Source organism: Lissotriton vulgaris, unplaced genomic scaffold, assembly GCF_964263255.1.
Source record: "Lissotriton vulgaris unplaced genomic scaffold, aLisVul1.2 SCAFFOLD_741, whole genome shotgun sequence".
Classification (NCBI taxonomy): Eukaryota; Metazoa; Chordata; class Amphibia; order Caudata; family Salamandridae; genus Lissotriton; species Lissotriton vulgaris.
Window position 1 is genome coordinate 770,082 of NW_028248381.1, and position 17,184 is coordinate 787,265.

Consider the following 17,184-nt stretch of genomic DNA (forward strand, 5'->3'; position numbering starts at 1 on the left):
AGGGGCACCTGAGATCAGTATAACACTAGTACCGGGCGAGTAGGGGCACCTGACATCAGTATAACACTAGTACAGAGCGAGTAAGGGCACCTGACATCAGTATAACACTAGTACAGAGCGAGTAGGGGCACCCGACATCAGTATAACACTAGTGCAGAGTGAGTAGGGGCACCATAACACTAGTGCAGAGTGAGTAGGGGCACCTGACATCAGTGTAACACTAGTGCAGAGCCAGTAGGGGCACCTGACATCAGTATAACACTAGTGCAGAGCGAGTAGGGGCACCTGACATCAGTATAACACTAGTACCGGGCGAGTAGGGGCACCTGACATCAGTATAACACTAGTACAGGGCGAGTAGGGGCACCTGACATCAGTATAACACTAGTACAGAGCGAGTAGGGGCACCTGACATCAGTATAACACTAGTACAGAGCGAGTAGGGGCACCCGACATCAGTATAACACTAGTACAGGGCGAGTAGGGGCACCTGACATCAGTATAACACTAGTACAGGGCGAGTAGGGGCACCTGACATCAGTATAACACTAGTGCAGAGCGAGTAGGGGCACCTGACATCAGTATAACACTAGTACAGAGCGAGTAGGGGCACCAGACATCAGTATAACACTAGTACAGAGCGAGTAGGGGCACCTGACATCAGTATAACACTAGTGCAGAGCAAGTAGGGGCACCTGACATCAGTATAACACTAGTACAGGGCGAGTAGGGGCACCTGACATCAGTATAACACTAGTACCGGGCGAGTAGGGGCACCTGACATCAGTACAACACTAGTGCAGAGCCAGTAGGGGCACCTGACATCAGTATAACACTAGTACCGGGCGAGTAGGGGCACCTGACATCAGTATAACACTAGTAAAAGGAGAGTAGGGGCACCTGACATCAGTGTAACACTAGTGCAGAGCGAGTAGGGGCACCTGACATCAGTATAACACTAGTACCGGGCGAGTAGGGGCATCTGACATCAGTATAACACTAGTACAGGGCGAGTAGGGGCACCTGACATCAGTATAACACTAGTGCAGAGCGAGTAGGGGCACCTGACATCAGTATAACACTAGTACAGAGCGAGTAGGGGCACCTGACATCAGTATAAGTATAACACTAGTACCGGGCGAGTAGGGGCACCTGACATCAGTATAACACTAGTACAGAGCGAGTAGGGGCACCTGACATCAGTATAACACTAGTACAGGGCGAGTAGGGGCACCTGACATCAGTATAACACTAGTACCGAGCGAGTAGGGGCACCTGACATCAGTATAACACTAGTACAGAGCGAGTAGGGGCACCTGACATCAGTATAACACTAGTGCAGAGCCAGTAGGGGCACCTGACATCAGTATAACACTAGTGCAGAGCCAGTAAGGGCACCTGACATCAGTATAACACTAGTACCGGGCGAGTAGGGGCACCTGACATCAGTATAACACTAGTACAGGGCGAGTAGGGGCACCTGACATCAGTATAACACTAGTAAAAGGAGAGTAGGGGCACCTGACATCAGTGTAACACTAGTGCAGAGCGAGTAGGGGCACCTGACATCAGTATAACACTAGTACAGAGCGAGTAGGGGCACCTGACATCAGTATAACACTAGTACAGAGCGAGTAGGGGCACCTGACATCAGTATAACACTAGTACCGGGCGAGTAGGGGCACCTGACATCACTATAACACTAGTACCGGGCGAGTAGGGGCACCTGACATCAGTATAACACTAGTGCAGAGTGAGTAGGGGCACCTGACATCAGTATAACACTAGTACAGAGCGAGTAGGGGCACCTGTCATCAGTATAACACTAGTGCAGAGCGAGTAGGGGCACCTGACATCAGTATAACACTAGTGCAGAGCGAGTAGGGGCACCTGATATCAGTATAACACTAGTACCGGGCGAGTAGGGGCACCTGACATCAGTATAACACTAGTGCAGAGCGAGTAGGGGCACCTGACATCAGTATAACACTAGTGCAGAGCGAGTAGGGGCACCTGATATCAGTATAACACTAGTACCGGGCGAGTAGGGGCATCTGACATCAGTATAACACTAGTACAGAGCGAGTAGGGGCACCTGACATCAGTATAACACTAGTGCAGGGCGAGTAGGGGCCCCTGACATCAGTATAACACTAGTGCAGAGTGAGTAGGGGCACCTGACATCGGTATAACACTAGTACAGAGCGACTAGGGGCACCTGACATCAGTATAACACTAGTACAGAGCGAGTAGGGGCACCTGACATCAGTATAACACTAGTGCAGGGTGAGTAGGGGCACCGGACATCAGTATAACACTAGTGCAGAGCGAGTAGGGGCACCTGACATCAGTATAACACTAGTGCAGGGCGAGTAGGGGCACCTGACATCAGTATAACAGTAGTACCGGGCGAGTAGGGGCACCTGACATCAGTATAACACTAGTGCAGGGCGAGTAGGGGCACCTGACATCAGTATAACACTAGTACCGGGCGAGTAGGGGCAGCTGACATCAGTATAACACTAGTGTAGAGCGAGTAGGGGCACCTGAGATCAGTATAACACTAGTACAGAGCGAGTAGGGGCACCTGACATCAGTATAACACTAGTGCAGGGCGAGTAGGGGCACCTGACATCAGTATAACACTAGTGCAGGGCGAGTAGGGGCACCTGACATCAGTATAACACTAGTGCAGGGCGAGTAGGGGCACCTGACATCAGTATAACACTAGTGCAGGGCGAGTAGGGGCACCTGACATCAGTATAACACTAGTGCAGGGCGAGTAGGGGCACCTGACATCAGTGTAACACTAGTACCGGGCGAGTAGGGGCACCTGACATCAGTATAACACTAGTGTAGAGCGAGTAGGGGCACCTGAGATCAGTATAACACTAGTACAGAGCGAGTAGGGGCACCTGACATCAGTATAACACTAGTGCAGGGCGAGTAGGGGCACCTGACATCAGTATAACACTAGTGCAGAGCGAGTAGGGGCACCTGAGATCAGTATAACACTAGTGCAGGGCGAGTAGGGGCACCTGACATCAGTATAACACTAGTACAGGGCGAGTAGGGGCACCTGACATCAGTATAACACTAGTACAGGGCGAGTAGGGGCACCTGACATCAGTATAACACTAGTGCAGGGCGAGTAGGGCCACCTGACACCAGTATAACACTAGTGCAAAGCGAGTAGGGGCCTCTGACATCAGTATAACACTAGTACAGAGCGAGTAGGGGCACCTGACATCAGTATAACACTAGTGCAGAGCGAGTAGGGGCACCTGACATCAGTATAACACTAGTGCAGAGTGAATAGGGGCACCTGACATCAGTAGAACACTAGTACAGGGCGAGTAGGGGCACCTGACATCAGTACAACACTAGTGCAGAGCCAGTAGGGGCACCTGACATCAGTATAACACTAGTGCAGGGCGAGTAGGGGCACCTGACATCAGTATATAACACTAGTGCAGGGCGAGTAGGGGCACCTGACATCAGTATAACACTAGTGCAGAGCCAGTAGGGGCACCTGACATCAGTATAACACTAGTGCAGGGCGAGTAGGGGCACCTGACATCAGTATATAACACTAGTGCAGGGCGAGTAGGGGCACCTGACATCAGTATATAACACTAGTGCAGGGCGAGTAGGGGCACCTGACATCAGTATAACACTAGTGCAGAGCGAGTAGAGGCACCTGACATCAGTATAACACTAGTGCAGAGTGAGTAGGGGCACCTGACATCAGTATAACACTAGTGCAGAGTGAGTAGGGGCACCTGACATCAGTATAACACTAGTGCAGAGCGAGTAGGGGCACCTGACATCAGTATAACACTAGTACAGAGCGAGTAGGGGCACCTGACATCAGTATAACACTAGTGCAGAGCAAGTAGGGGCACCTGACATCAGTATAACACTAGTACAGGGCGAGTAGGGGCACCTGACATCAGTATAACACTAGTGCAGAGTGAGTAGGGGCACCAGACATCAGTATAACACTAGTGCAGGGCGAGTAGGGGCACCTGACATCAATGCCAGGTGCCTTCAAACACACAGGACTCGGCTCACTACAGCCACGCACACATTGTGATTAAAGTTCCCTCTCTCCCCCTTGCTGGCGTCAGGCACGCACGCGACCATCACACAGAATACAAACTCTTCCTCCATACCTGCGCTTCGTTGACCCCACCATCTTGGCTGGCCGGGGTCTCCATGTCATGTGACAGATTTACAACATGCCTTTTGGTCAACATCCCTTTGCATGCTGGGATTTGTAGGTTTTGCCTACGATGAAGAAAAACGACAAGTCCAGCGCTGAGCCAGCACTGGATGAAACCCCGTGGGTGGTTGTGGGTTCAGGGTAACACGTGGCATCATCAAAGCCCCCCGCTGACCTTGTGCCGGGGTGCCGTCTACTACCGTCCTACCCCGATGCATTCTGGGAGCTGCCTTCGCTGGACTGAAGCACCTGGGAACAGACTCGGGGGTGCATAGCTCTCCAGGGGCTCCATTCCCATCTGTACCCCGCGGCCAGGCCGGGCTTTCTGGCCAACACCACGTCATATGCCCGGGTTTGTAAACGTGCACATGAGATATTCGAATCTAGGATACAAGTCACCTGAGGTAAAGTACGGGGGGGAGGGGGCGTGGGGCGGGGGGAGACGCTGCCGGGAGCTATGAAACCAAACGTGTAAATGCAAGGACCGCTTGTGAAACACGGGGTCCAGGTGACATGCAGGGATCTGCTAACCGGCGGGCCCCTACCAGCTGTCCTCAGGGGGCGCTAGTCACTCACTTCATAGCTGGTTATGAATTACACTTTCGCAGTCCTTGTTGGTAAACAAACACTTTTTGTGCCGGAATTAATAACCCGGGACAAGTAAACTACACGTCCCAGAATGCAAAGCGCTGCCTCCTGGCGTTCCGTGATTTCATTAGGTGTGACAAATGAGGGAGGCCGTTGGGTAGTGATGCTGCTAGTACGGAAACTCTAAGAGCTCGTGCGACTCTCGGAGGCATCACTGACCCCCCGCCCCCCATGGAGTGACCTACAGGTACCGAGAGGCTTCTCCTTTTGCAGCCGCCCCCACCCCCTCGGGGGATGGGGGGGATGGGGGGGATGGGGGGGGATGGGGGGGAATGGGGGGGGATGGGGGATGGGGGATGGGGATGGGGGGGGGGGGGGGCGGCTCCGTGCTTTCTCTACAAGTCGGGCCAGGTTTAATTGACACTGGATGGAATTATGTTTTAAAGCACACCAGGTACTGTGTGCTCGGATATATATAACATTTTATTAGATGTACACCCCCGCCGCCATCCATCCCCACCCCGGGACACTGCCTCAGCAGGAGCACGTCACTAAGCATGACCCTGAGTTTCGTGGCTGTGTGAGAGGTCATACATGTGCCCTCGAAACTCGGGGTCATGCTTAGTGACGTGCTCCTGCTGAGGCAGTGCCCCCGAGTCAGGGCACGTTTCTTATGTGTGGGAGGCACAGAGCCCTGGTTGGAGGGAGTTGGACACATTTTGGGAATTCGGAAAAAGGCAACTGGGGAGAAAAGGAGTGACGTCACAGGGTGGTCGTTAGAGGGTGAGGTGAACTGTAAGGTGTTTAGTGTTGGTGGAAACAGCAGCTTGAAGCCACGAGGAGCAGGCGCCAGGGCTCAGGTGTGGGTGGGGCAGGGCGGTACCCTGTGGGTGAGGGCAGGTGCCTGGCAGACTGAGCCCTTCTGAGGGCCGCAGGGAGGGGGGCAGGTCCGAGGGTTGCTCCCTCGGAGGGTGACTGTCCATTAAGCTACCTTTAATTGTTGGGATTAAGCTCGGGCTATGGGGCCAGTTTTGAGATCGGAGGTTTCCAGGTGCAGATGTTATCTTTATGGTTTTCGGCTGTTTTTCGGGTACTGGGTTTGTTTCCAGACGCTGGAGTTGCTTTTGGGTGCAGATCTTAAGACATGAGGATCCTTTGAGACATGGGTTTATTTTTAGGCACTGGGGGCAGTTTTGGGAGATATTTATGGATTCTGGTGTTATCTTTAGGAACATAGTTTATTTTTTATGATGGTAGTTTATTCTTTGGCGCTGATGTTATTTTGGGTCACTAACGATATTTTTAGGATCTGAAAATATTTTTAGGTCTGGGATAATTCTTGGAGTCCCAAGATCTTTTAGTAAAACAAGGTTACTTTTTGCTCTGAGATTCTTTCGAGAGATTTTAAGGTTTTCATCTTATTCCTGGGTGTTGAGGTGATTTTGAGGAACTGGGTCATGTTTGGGTTGTCGAGGTAATGTTTAGTCTTTGGTGACATTTTCAGGCTCACAGTTTATTCATGTACTGAGGTGAGATTTGGGAGCTCAATTATTTTGAGGTTATTTAATAAGTTTTTTAAGCTCTGAGGATTTATTTGGGCATTAAGGTTATTGTTAGGCTCCCAGGTCCTTTTAAAAAGTTGTGCTTATTTTTGGGTGCTATTGTTATTTTTTGTCTCTCGGGTTAGTTGTGGGTGCTTTGGTTACTTTAAGCTCTAATGTTATATGAGGTTAGTTGTAGGAATGTCTGACGGTGAACTATGCTCCGCTTGCAGAGTTTTCCGCACTCCACGTTACGTGGAGCTCGCGGAGTTCCGAAAAACTCAGCTTCGCGTAGAAGAGTTTTTTTCCCTTGCTCACTTTCATTAACAGCAAGTTGGCGAGTGCGAGCGAGGAAAATCCACCTCTGATGAGATTTTCCCTCATTCATGCAAGTGTGGAAAGTCAACCTCCCAGTAAGATTTCTTAAGGGGGGCCGTTAGATTTCTCATTGCAAGAAGTTGCGTATGCTCGTGACCGCTTGCATTGAAAAACAGTCTGTTCGCGTTGAGCAAGCTGCCCCTGGAGTAAAAATCACCTCGAGCGGCAGAAAGGAAGCAGCATCCGCTTGCGCTGTGCATGTTGCAGTTTGCAATGGTTGCACAGCGTGGACAAGCACCTGGCACTGAAAATCATCGCAATCAACATTAATCTAACGCACCCCGCTGCTCGCGGTGCTGCGTGTAGTGCAGCAGAGTTTTTTTTGCCCTTTGTGGAGTTCCGCATAGTAGAACTCCACCCAGGCTAAGTTGTAGGTACTCAGGTCATTTTTTAATTCTGTAATCTCAGCTTTGGGTGTTGTGGTTAGTTTTAGTCTCTGGTTAGTTGTGGGTGCTTCAGTTATTTTTGAGCTCTTAGGCTGTTTTTGGGAGTTGAGGTTATTGTTAGTCCCTCTGGTAATTTTTTGAAGGCTAAGTTTCTTTATTCTCTCGGGTTAGTTGTGGATACTTTAGTTATTGTAAACTATGAGGTTATATGAGGCTAGTTTTAGGCTCTCAGGTAATTTTAGGTCTCGCCTAGTGACGCTGTGCATGCGCTGCTCGCTTGCAAGATCTATTGTCGTTGATTTAGCTTCTGAAGCGGGGTGGAAGCTCAACCCATGCTTCTGATTGGCGCTGTTCAAAAATGTGTGCTTTTCATTGGAAGGGAGGTATGTTTTGTTACCTCCCTGTCTCCTGCTCGCCGTGCCTGCCCAGACAGGAGCTGTGCACGTGCACGGCGTCTGTTTCACTGTCTGCTTGCTTCATCTTCATCTCGCTCCCTTTACACAACTCAGTTGCAGCAGCGCAGAGCTTCTGAACCCGTTAGACGAGTCCGTTCTGATCTCACCATCTGACCATGGGGCAAAGAGGAGCGGCGATTTGTGGATCATTCGGTTGAGGCAGTGAGTAAGCTCAGGGAGGCTGGAAGATAGAGGACTCAGTTTTGTTTCCTCATTACTTGGTAAATACCGATATTGTGAGTTAAAGTGTGGCATTATTTGCCTAGGCTTGTTCCCATACTAAGCCCAGGGCCTCTCGAGCCAAGGTTTTGCGGGGAGGCCACATCACAGGATGGCTGTGCCTGAGCCCCAGAAGAGCTTGTGTACCCGCGAGCTTCTGACAGAGGGCAAGAGCCGGCTTGCTTCCCCAGGAGCCTCTTCATGAACACACAGGCGTACATTCTATTTTTTTAACAAAATCTGTGCTTGCATTAACTCTGTGACTTTACCACATACTACCTGAGCCGTAGAGAGTTCAACTCAAGAACTCGGAGCAGTGGTTGCTCCTTCCCGAGCCCAGCCGTCCTCAGCTCATGCATTAACTCGGAGAGTCTCCGAGCTTCCCAACTGAGGGCTGACTACAGGGGGCAAACACCTCTTCCCGCAGGCGTGGAAATGACATGTCGGGGTTTATCGCCCCGGTAATTCCCAGCTGCGATAACATTTGAGCAGGTCAAACTTGGTAGAATTTATCGGGGAGAAAGTATGGCTTGAGATTAACCAGGACTAGTGGATTTTGGTCTGGTAAGTGGCACCCACCAGAATCTGCATGTTGGAGCACAAAAAGTCAGATTAGGTGATAATTATATCACATTCCCAACACCCAGGTGTCGGATATTATCGGGTGCAAAAACAACCATGGCTAGACGAGACTGCTCCTAATCCGGCCCATAGTGGCTACTGTACAACAGCAAGATTGAACTCACTAATAGGTGATTCGCTCTATTCTGCGCCTGCGCACATGTTCATGGTGCATTCTTATCCAATAGCCTCATATCAGTCAAATTATTTCAACGCTGTTTCAAGTTCATGTTGCTGTCATTAGGCGCCCTTTTGTACGGTGTTGTCCAGCTTTTATTCTGCGCCGCCTTTACATGCCGCTGTGTACATACATTAGAAGCCGTGATCCCATGTTTTGTGCCTAAGATGCCCCCCCTCCCCTGTAAATAAGGTCAGTCTTTTTAAGGGTAGGTGCGCAGACCCAGTCCTAATCACAAGCCCATCCTCTGGTCTGTGCCGGCTCAGAAGGGCGTATGTGTGTGTTACTTTTGCTCGTCTACAGCCCATACATTGGCTCTTAAAATCTCCACGTTCGTGCATGAGCTGCAGACAGCAGAGCAGAGCTCAAATAGAGGGGACAATGTTCCTCATCGTGTTACCAAATTTTGGTGTCAACAACACATGCACTAACTCAGGGTATTTTCTAGTTAATGTATGTGTTGTAGACAGGAGAAAGAGACGTGCAGACCTCTTCTGCGTAACGACTGGGAACACGATAAGGTCCATTTTATGCACACGTGCTAAAATGGTATATCCCGTAATCTTGCACACAAGGTATCGGAGCGCTTTAGATAAACACAACTTACGTTCCAAAAGGACACATTTAATTATGGCGGGCACAGTGAAATTAAATAAATTGGCCAAAACAACAGCATTTTAAGCCAGCACAAAAACTCTAATCAGTACCAAAGTTCCAACATCAGCTGCTCTGACTGTGACACCACAATGTATTCTGGAAACGCCTAAAAGTTGCCTGTGACATACCCAGCCCTACCTAACAGGCACAAATGCTGTTTTTTTAAATTAATATTTCACTAATATACAATTGGCTTCATCCCTACACTTTTAAGATGCTGCATAGCTCACATCTCCAGCCCTACTGGCTGTTCAGAAATGGCGGTGTCTAATATGGAATTGCCTTATCTTGCCCAGTCTGCACCATATTTTTGGCCCATCCTAAGTACTATTCCGCTTACAATTTGGCACAAGGAGTTGTTTTCAGCACAATCCATGTTTAGCTGGGACCACTGCATGCAACAAAAGCAAAAAACATTATCATTTTCAACACCAAAAAATCTGACTTTAAAAAATGCGAGATCTATTGCATTGCAAATGCTTGTTTAAAGCTGATGTTAGTTTTGGGTGCTACAACTATTTTTAGTCTCTCTGGTTAGTTGTGGGTGCTTTAGTTATTTTAAGCTCTCCGGCTGTCTTTGGGAGTTGAGGTTATTTTTAGTCGCTCTGGTAATTTTTTGAAGGCTAAGTTTCTTTATTCTCTCGGGTTAGTTGTGGATACTTTAGTTATTGTAAACTATGAGCTTAGTTTTAGGCTCTCAGTTATTTTTTTTAAAGCTGACGTTAGTATTGGGTGCTACACCTATTTTTAGTCTCTCTGGTTAGTTGTAGGTGCTTTAGTTATTTTTGAGCTCTGTGCTTTTTTTGGGAGTTGAGGCTATTTTTAGGTTCTTAGGCCATTTTTGAAAGCTGAGTTTTTAGTCTCTGGAAGTTCTGGATACTTTAGGTATTTAAAGCTCTGAGTTTATATTTGGGCATTAAATTTATTGTTAGGCTCTCATGTCCTTTTAAAAAGTTGAGCCTATTTTTGGGTGGGTATTTTTTTGTCTCTCGGGTTAGTTGTGGGTGCTTTGGTTATTTTAAGCATTAAGCTTTGAGGTTAGTTGAAGGTAAGTTTGACAGTAAACTCTGCTCCCCTCTGCTCGTGGCTTTTTCCTGCAGTTAGCGTTACGCGGAGCTCGCAGCGTTCCGAAAAACTCTGCTTGGCGTAGCGTAGCAGAGTTTTTTCCCTGGCTTACGTTTGTCAACGGCAAGTTGGCGAGCGAGAGTGAGGAAAATTCCCCTCTGATGAGATTTTTCCTCATTCGCGATAGTCAACATCAAGTTGGCGAGCGCAAGCGTGAAAAATCAACCTCCCGGTAAGATTTCTCAACGCGGGTGGTTAGATTTCTCATTGCGAGAGGTTGCGTACGCTTGTGACCACCTGCATTGAAAAAACGTCTGTATGCGTTGAGAAAGCTGCCGCTTGAGTAAAAATCTCCTTGAGCGGCAGAAAGGAAGAAGCGCCCGCGTGCGCTGTGCCATTTGCAATGATTGGACATTGCGGACAAGCCCCCGGCACTGAAAATCACCGCAATCAGCATTTATATAACGCACTTCGTTACTTGTTGAGCTCCGTGTAGTGCAGCAGAGGTTTTTTTTGCACTTTGTGGAGTTCCCCGTAGTGGAACTCCACCCAGGCTTAGTTGTAGGTCCTCAGATACATTTTGAAAGCTGTAATCTCAGCTTTGCGTGTTGTGGTTATTTTTAGTCTCTGGTTGGTTGTGGGTTCTTCAGTTATTTTTGATCTCTCAGGCTGTTTTTGGGAGTTGAGTTTATTTTTAGATACTCGGGTCATTTTTCGAAGGCTATATTTCTTTGTTCTCTCGGTTTAGTTGTGGGTGCTTTAGTTATTGTAAACTATGAGGTTATACAAGGTCAGTTTTAGGCTTCTCTGGTCAATTTCTAAAGCTGGAGTTAGTTTTGGGTGCTAAAGCTATTTTTAGTCTCTCTGGTTAGTTGTAGGTGCTTTAGTTATTTTTGAGCTCTCGGGCTGTTTTTGGGAGTAGAGGGTATTTTTAGGTCCTTGGGTAATTTTTGAAAGCTGAGTTTTTAGTCTCTCAGGGAAGTTCTGGATACTTTAGGTATTTAAAGCTCTGAGTTTATATTTGGGCATTAAGGTTATTGTTAGGCTCTCATGTCCTTTTAAAAAGTTGAGCCTATTTTTGGGTGGGTATTTTTTTGTCTCTCGGGTTAGTTGTGGGTGCTTTGGTTATTTTAAGCTTTGAGGTTAGTTGTAGGTAAGTTTGACAGTAAACTCTGCTCCCCTCTCCTCGTGGATTTTTCCCGCAGTTTGCGTTAAGCGGAGCTCGCGGCGTTCCGAAAAACTCTGCTTGGCGTAGCGTAGCAGAGTTTTGGCCCTTGCTCACGTTTGTCAACGGCAAGTGGGTGACAGAGAGTGAGGAAAATTCATCTCTGATGAGATTTTTCCTCATTCGCGATCATCAACATCAAGTTGGCGAGCGCAAGCGTGGAAAATTAACCTCCCGGTAAGATTTCTCAACGCGGGTGGTTAGATTTCTCATTGCGAGAGGTTGCATATGCTTGTGACCACTCGCATTGAAAAAACGTCTGTTTGCGTTGAGAAAGCTGCCGCTTGAGTAAAAATCTCTTTGAGCGGAAGAAAGGAAGCACCGCCCGCTTGCGCTGTGCCATTTGCAATGATTGCACAGTGCGGACAAGCACCTGGCACTGAAAATCACCGCAATCAGCATTTATATAACGCACCCCATTGCTTGTGGAGCTCCGCGTAGTGCAGCAGAGTTTTTTTTTTTTGCACTTTCTGGAGTTCCCCGTAGTGGAACTCCGCCCAGGCTTAGTTGTAAGTCCTCAGGTAAATTTTAAAAGCTGTAATCTCAGCTTTGGGTTTTGTGGTTATTTTTAGTCTCTGGTTTGTTGTGGGTGCTTCAGTTATTTTTGAGCTCTCAGGCTGTTTTTGGGAGTTGAGGCTATTTTTAGGTTCTTAGGCCTTTTTGAAAGCTGATCTGTTTTTTAGTCTCTCAGGGAAGGTCTGGATACTTTAGTTACATTAAGCTCTGAGGTTATATTTGAGTGTTGAGGCTATTTGTAGGGTCTCAGGTCATTTTTGAAAGCTGAGGTTATTTTTGGGTGCTGCAGGTATTTTTAATTTGAACCTTTTGGGTTAGTTATTTTGTAAGCTCTGAGGCTGTTTTGTGGAGTAGAGCTCATTTTTAGGCAGTGAGGTTATTACTGACTCCGTGCATGCTCACAACACTCAATATGTATATAATGAGGGTGTCAACCTACACATTTCCTTCCATGGCTGCGCGTGAGGTGCTCCCAGCGTCCTCCAGGTCCGGGCTGGTTCTGTAAAGGGGAGCGCCTTCCCCACTGGTGGATTCTGCTTTCTGCCACTTGGCGGCCAGCGCTCGCCTCCTGGCACATGGCCCGGCCCTGCCTGCCTGGCCCCTGGTACCACTGCCTGACCTAGGCCCAGGACAGAGGTTATTCCGCTGGCTGATGCGCCGGTAATGTCCATGCAGCCCATAGGCCAGCTTGGGGTAGACGCAGTCAGCCGGCAGCAGGTGAGAGGAGCTACGCCGCAGGCAGCGAGGCCCGCGCAGGAAGGGCCGGAGGGCAATGCTGGCTTCTTGAGGGCCACTGCTTCGCGGCATGGGCTGAGGGCCATAGTCATCGTCCCATCCATCTTCATCAGTGGCAGTAAGTGCCTCGTCAGACTCCGCTGGCGACACCTCGCTCCAGCTGCCTCCATCTTCTACAGACGAGGCCTGGTCTCCAGACTCAGCACCACTCTCACCAACCTCCAGACCACATTCGGTGTCACCACTGCCCTCAACGCCAAGGACCCCTCTAAAGTCACCACTGCCATTGACGTCAAGGACACTTCTAAAGTCGCCACTGCCCTCGACGTCGCCGCTGTCCTCTACTTCCGGGGTCATCCCCAGCCCAGGCTCGCCTTCCTCCTCATGGACGTGGATCAGGCTGGCCAGCAGCATGGAGGGGCCCATCAGGTGGGATCCAATGGAGCGGATCCTGGCCCCTCTCTTCTTCTGGACCGCCATCTTGGGGTTGAAGCAGGGCCTGGAGGTGCTGGAGCCCACACCTGCCAGGAGGGGCGACTGACCCAAGCATAGGGGCAGATCCTGCAGATGGACACTGGAGCGGCGCCGTTGAGCCAGTGAGGTGGAAGGCAGGCCCGCGCTGGAGCGCCGCCGGGCCTTGCTGGCGGCCACACTGGTGCGGCGGTAGCGGGATGCCTCGGTGGCACTGGGCCGCACAGCCTTCCGCTTGAAGTGTCTCTTAAAGAACCTCTCCATGGCATGAGGCGGGATGGGCGCCGAGCGGGCGTGCTGGGGCTGTTAATGCAGAAACCAGGATGTTAGTGACGCGCAAGAGCCTCCACCAGGTACTCACACAATCTTTCAAATGAGACCGAGGGCCTGCCTTATTGACACCCCTAGAGCCAGTCAATCACCCTAGCCAAGGGAGCTTTCAAATGAGACAGAGGGCCTGCCTTATTGACACCCCTAGAGCCAGTCAATCACCCTGGCCAAGGGAGCTCACACAGCCTGGCTCTCTCTGTACACAGGCCTCCTGTCTATGTGCACTCTTCCTGCCTTCTAGGTGCCCCCCTTGCTGCTCACTTACCTCCAGGCCCATGTGGTCGCAGTCACCCTCTCTAAACCATTCTGGTCTTACAATGTCCCTGCCCTGTCTCGGATCCAAGATATTTTCTCGGTTGTAGACACCATAGTCTACAATCCAGCTTTGTTCCTTTTCTGTATCTTACTAGCAAGAGTCCCACGAGGCATTTACTACTCAAAAAACACACGAGTGAAAAACATCTACTCAAAAAACACAGAGTGAAAATAAACCTACTCAAAAGAAAAAACAGACTGGGAAAAACGATAGCAACAAAATGTACTCAAGAAAACTTGACTAACTCAAAGTTGGCGTCACGTGAAATATCTGTTCAATAGAAGTTGACGAGTTCAACTCTCTATACCCGGCCCAAGCTACCTTTGTCGGCCTGGAGTAGTTAGGGATCTACAGACAACTTTAGGGTACTTGAGGGAACAGGCCCAGACATGCTTGTAGATCTCTCTGTTCCCCTCTCTGCTTGTAGATCTCTCTGTTCCCCTCTGTGCTTGTAGATCTCTCTGTTCCCCTCTCTGCTTGTAGATCTTTGTTCCCCTCTCTGCTTGTAGATCTCTCTGTTCACCTCTCTGCTTGTAGATCTTTCTGTTCCCCTCTCTGCTTGTAGATCTTTCTGTTCCCCTCTCTGCTTGTAGATCTCTCTGTTCACCTCTCTGCTTGTAGATCTTTGTTCCCCTCTCTGCTTGTAGATCGTTGTTCCCCTCTCTGCTTGTAGATCTTTGATCCCCTCTCTTGTAGATCTGTTCCCCTTGCTGCTTGTAGATCTCTCTGTTCCCCTCTCTGCTTGTAGATCTTTGATCCCCTCTCTCTTATAGATCTGTTCTCCTCTCTGCTTGTAGACCTCACTGTTCCCCTCGCTGCTTGTAGATCTCTGTTCCCCTCTCTGCTTGTAGATCTTTGTTCACCTCTCTGCTTGTAGATCTTTGTTCCCCTCTCTGCTTGTAGATCTTTCTGTTCCCCTCGCTGCTTGTAGATCTCTCTGTTTCCCTGTCTGCTTGTAGATCTTTGTTCACTTCTCTGCTTGTAGATCTCTCTGTTCACCTCTCCACTTGTAGTTCTTTCTGTTCCCCTCTCTGCTTGTAGATCTTTCTGTTCCCCTCTCTGCTTGTAGATCTCTCTGTTCACCTCTCTGCTTGTAGATCTTTGTTCCCCTCTCTGCTTGTAGATCTTTCTGATCCCCTCTCTGCTTGTAGATATTTGTTCCCCTCTCTGCTTGTAGATCTTTGTTCACCTCTCTGCTTGTAGATCTTTGTTCCCCTCTCTGCTTGTAGATCTCTCTGTTCCCCTCTCTGCTTGTAGATCTCTCTGTTCACCTCTCTGCTTGTAGATCTCTGTTCCCCTCTCTGCTTCTAGATCTTTGTTCCCCTCTCTGCCTGTCGATCTTTGTTCCCCTCTCTGCTTTTAGATCTTTGTTCCCCTCTCTGCTTGTAGATCTCTATGTTCCCCTCTCTGCTTGTAGATCTTTGTTCCAATCTCTGCTTGTATATCTTTGTTCCCCTCTCTGATTCTAGATCTCTATGTTCCCCTCTCTGCTTGTAGATCTTTGTTCCACTCTCTGCTTGTAGATCTTTGTTCCCCTCTCTGCTTCTAGATCTTTCTGTTCCCCTCTCTGCTTGTAGATCTTTGTTCGCCTCTCTGCTTGTAGATCTTTGTTCCCCTCTCTGCTTGTAGATCTTTGTTCCCCTCTCTGCTTGTAGATCGTTGTTCCCCTCTCTGCTTGTAGATCTTTGATCCCCTCTCTCTTGTAGATCTCTGTTCCCCTCGCTGCTTGTAGATCTCTCTGTTCTCCTCTCTGCTTGCAGATCTCTGTTCCCCTCTCTGCTTGTAGATCTCTCTGTTCCCCTCTCTGCTTATAGATCTCTGTTCCCCTCTCTGCTTGTAGATCTCTGTTCCCCTCTCTGCTTGTAGATCTCTCTGTTCACCTCTCTGCTTGTAGATCTCTCTGTTCCCCTCTATGCTTGTAGATCTCTGTTCACCTTTCTGCTTGTAGATCTCTCTGTTTCCCTCGCTGCTTGTAGATCTCTCTGTTCCCCTCTCTGCTTGTAGATCTCTGTTCCCCTCTCTGCTTGTAGATCTCTCTGTTTCCCTCTCTGCTTGTAGATCTCTCTATTCACCTCTCTGCTTGTAGATCTCTCTATTCACCTCTCTGCTTGTAGATCTCTTTGTTTCCCTCTCTGCTTGTAGATCTCTCTGTTCTCCTCGCTGCTTGTAGATCTCTGTTTCCCTCTCTGCTTGTAGATCTCTCTATTAACCTCTCTGCTTGTAGATCTCTCTATTCACCTCTCTGCTTGTAGATCTCTGTTCACCTCTGATTGTAGATCTGTTCCCCCGCTGCTTGTAGATCTCTCTGTTCACCTCTCTGCTTGTAGATCTCTCTGTCTCCCTCTCTGCTTGTAGATCTTTGTTCACCTCTCTGCTTGTAGATCTCTTTGTTTCCCTCTCTGCTTGTAGATCTCTCTGTCCCCCTCTCTGCTTGTAGATCTTTGTTCACCTCTCTGCTTGTAGATCTCTCTGTCCCCCTCTCTGCTTGTAGATCTCTCTGTTCCCCTCGCTGCTTGTAGATCTCTGTTCCCCTCTCTGCTTGCAGATCTCTCTGTTCCCCTCTCTGCTTGTAGATCTTTCTTTCCCTCTCTGCTTGTAGATCTCTCTATTAACCTCTCTGCTTGTAGATCTCTCTATTCACCTCTCTGCTTGTAGTTCTCTCTATTAACCTCTCTGCTTGTAGATCTCTCTATTCACCTCTCTGCTTGTAGATCTATCTATTCACCTCTCTGCTTGTAGATCTCTCTATTCACCTCTCTGCTTGTAGATCTCTCTATTCACCTCTCTGCTTGTAGATCTCTCTATTCACCTCTCTGCTTGTAGATCTCTGTTCACCTCTGCTTGTAGATCTCTCTGTCCCCCTCTCTGCTTGTAGATCTTTGTTCACCTCTGCGTGTAGATCTCTTTGTTTCCCTCTCTGCTTGTAGATCTCTCTGTCCCCCTCTCTGCTTGTAGATCTTTGTTTACCTCTCTGCTTGTAGATCTCTTTGTTTCCCTCTCTGCTTGTAGATCTCTCTGTTCCCCTCGCTGCTTGTAGATCTCTCTGTTCCCCTCGCTGCTTGTAGATCTCTGTTCCCCTCTCTGCTTGTAGATCTCTGTTCCCCTCTCTGCTTGTAGATCTCTCTATTCACCTCTCTGCTTGTAGATCTCTCTGTTCACCTCTCTGCTTGTAGATCTCTCTGTTCCCCTTTCTGCTTGTAGATCTTTGTTCCCCTCTCTGCTTGTAGATCTCTATGTTCCCCTCTCTGCTTGTAGATCTCTATGTTCCCCTGTCTGCT

General features: G+C 48.8%; 1 protein-coding gene across 13 annotated transcripts in view; it reads right to left on the reverse strand.

The window, feature by feature from the left end:
- Window positions 1-17,184, reverse strand: part of DGKZ (diacylglycerol kinase zeta) — a 502,570-nt gene that overhangs the window by 380,505 nt on the left and 104,881 nt on the right. For 7 of the 13 annotated variants that reach the window (XM_086949965.1, XM_086949966.1, XM_086949963.1 and 4 more), the window contains one exon: window positions 12,494-13,563. The exons of the other annotated variants lie outside the window; for them this stretch is intronic. In XM_086949965.1, coding sequence (XP_086806091.1) covers window positions 12,494-13,524 — 1,031 coding nt within the window. In that variant the 5' untranslated portion in view covers window positions 13,525-13,563. The remainder of the gene's footprint in view (window positions 1-12,493; window positions 13,564-17,184) is intronic. 13 annotated transcript variants of the gene reach the window in all.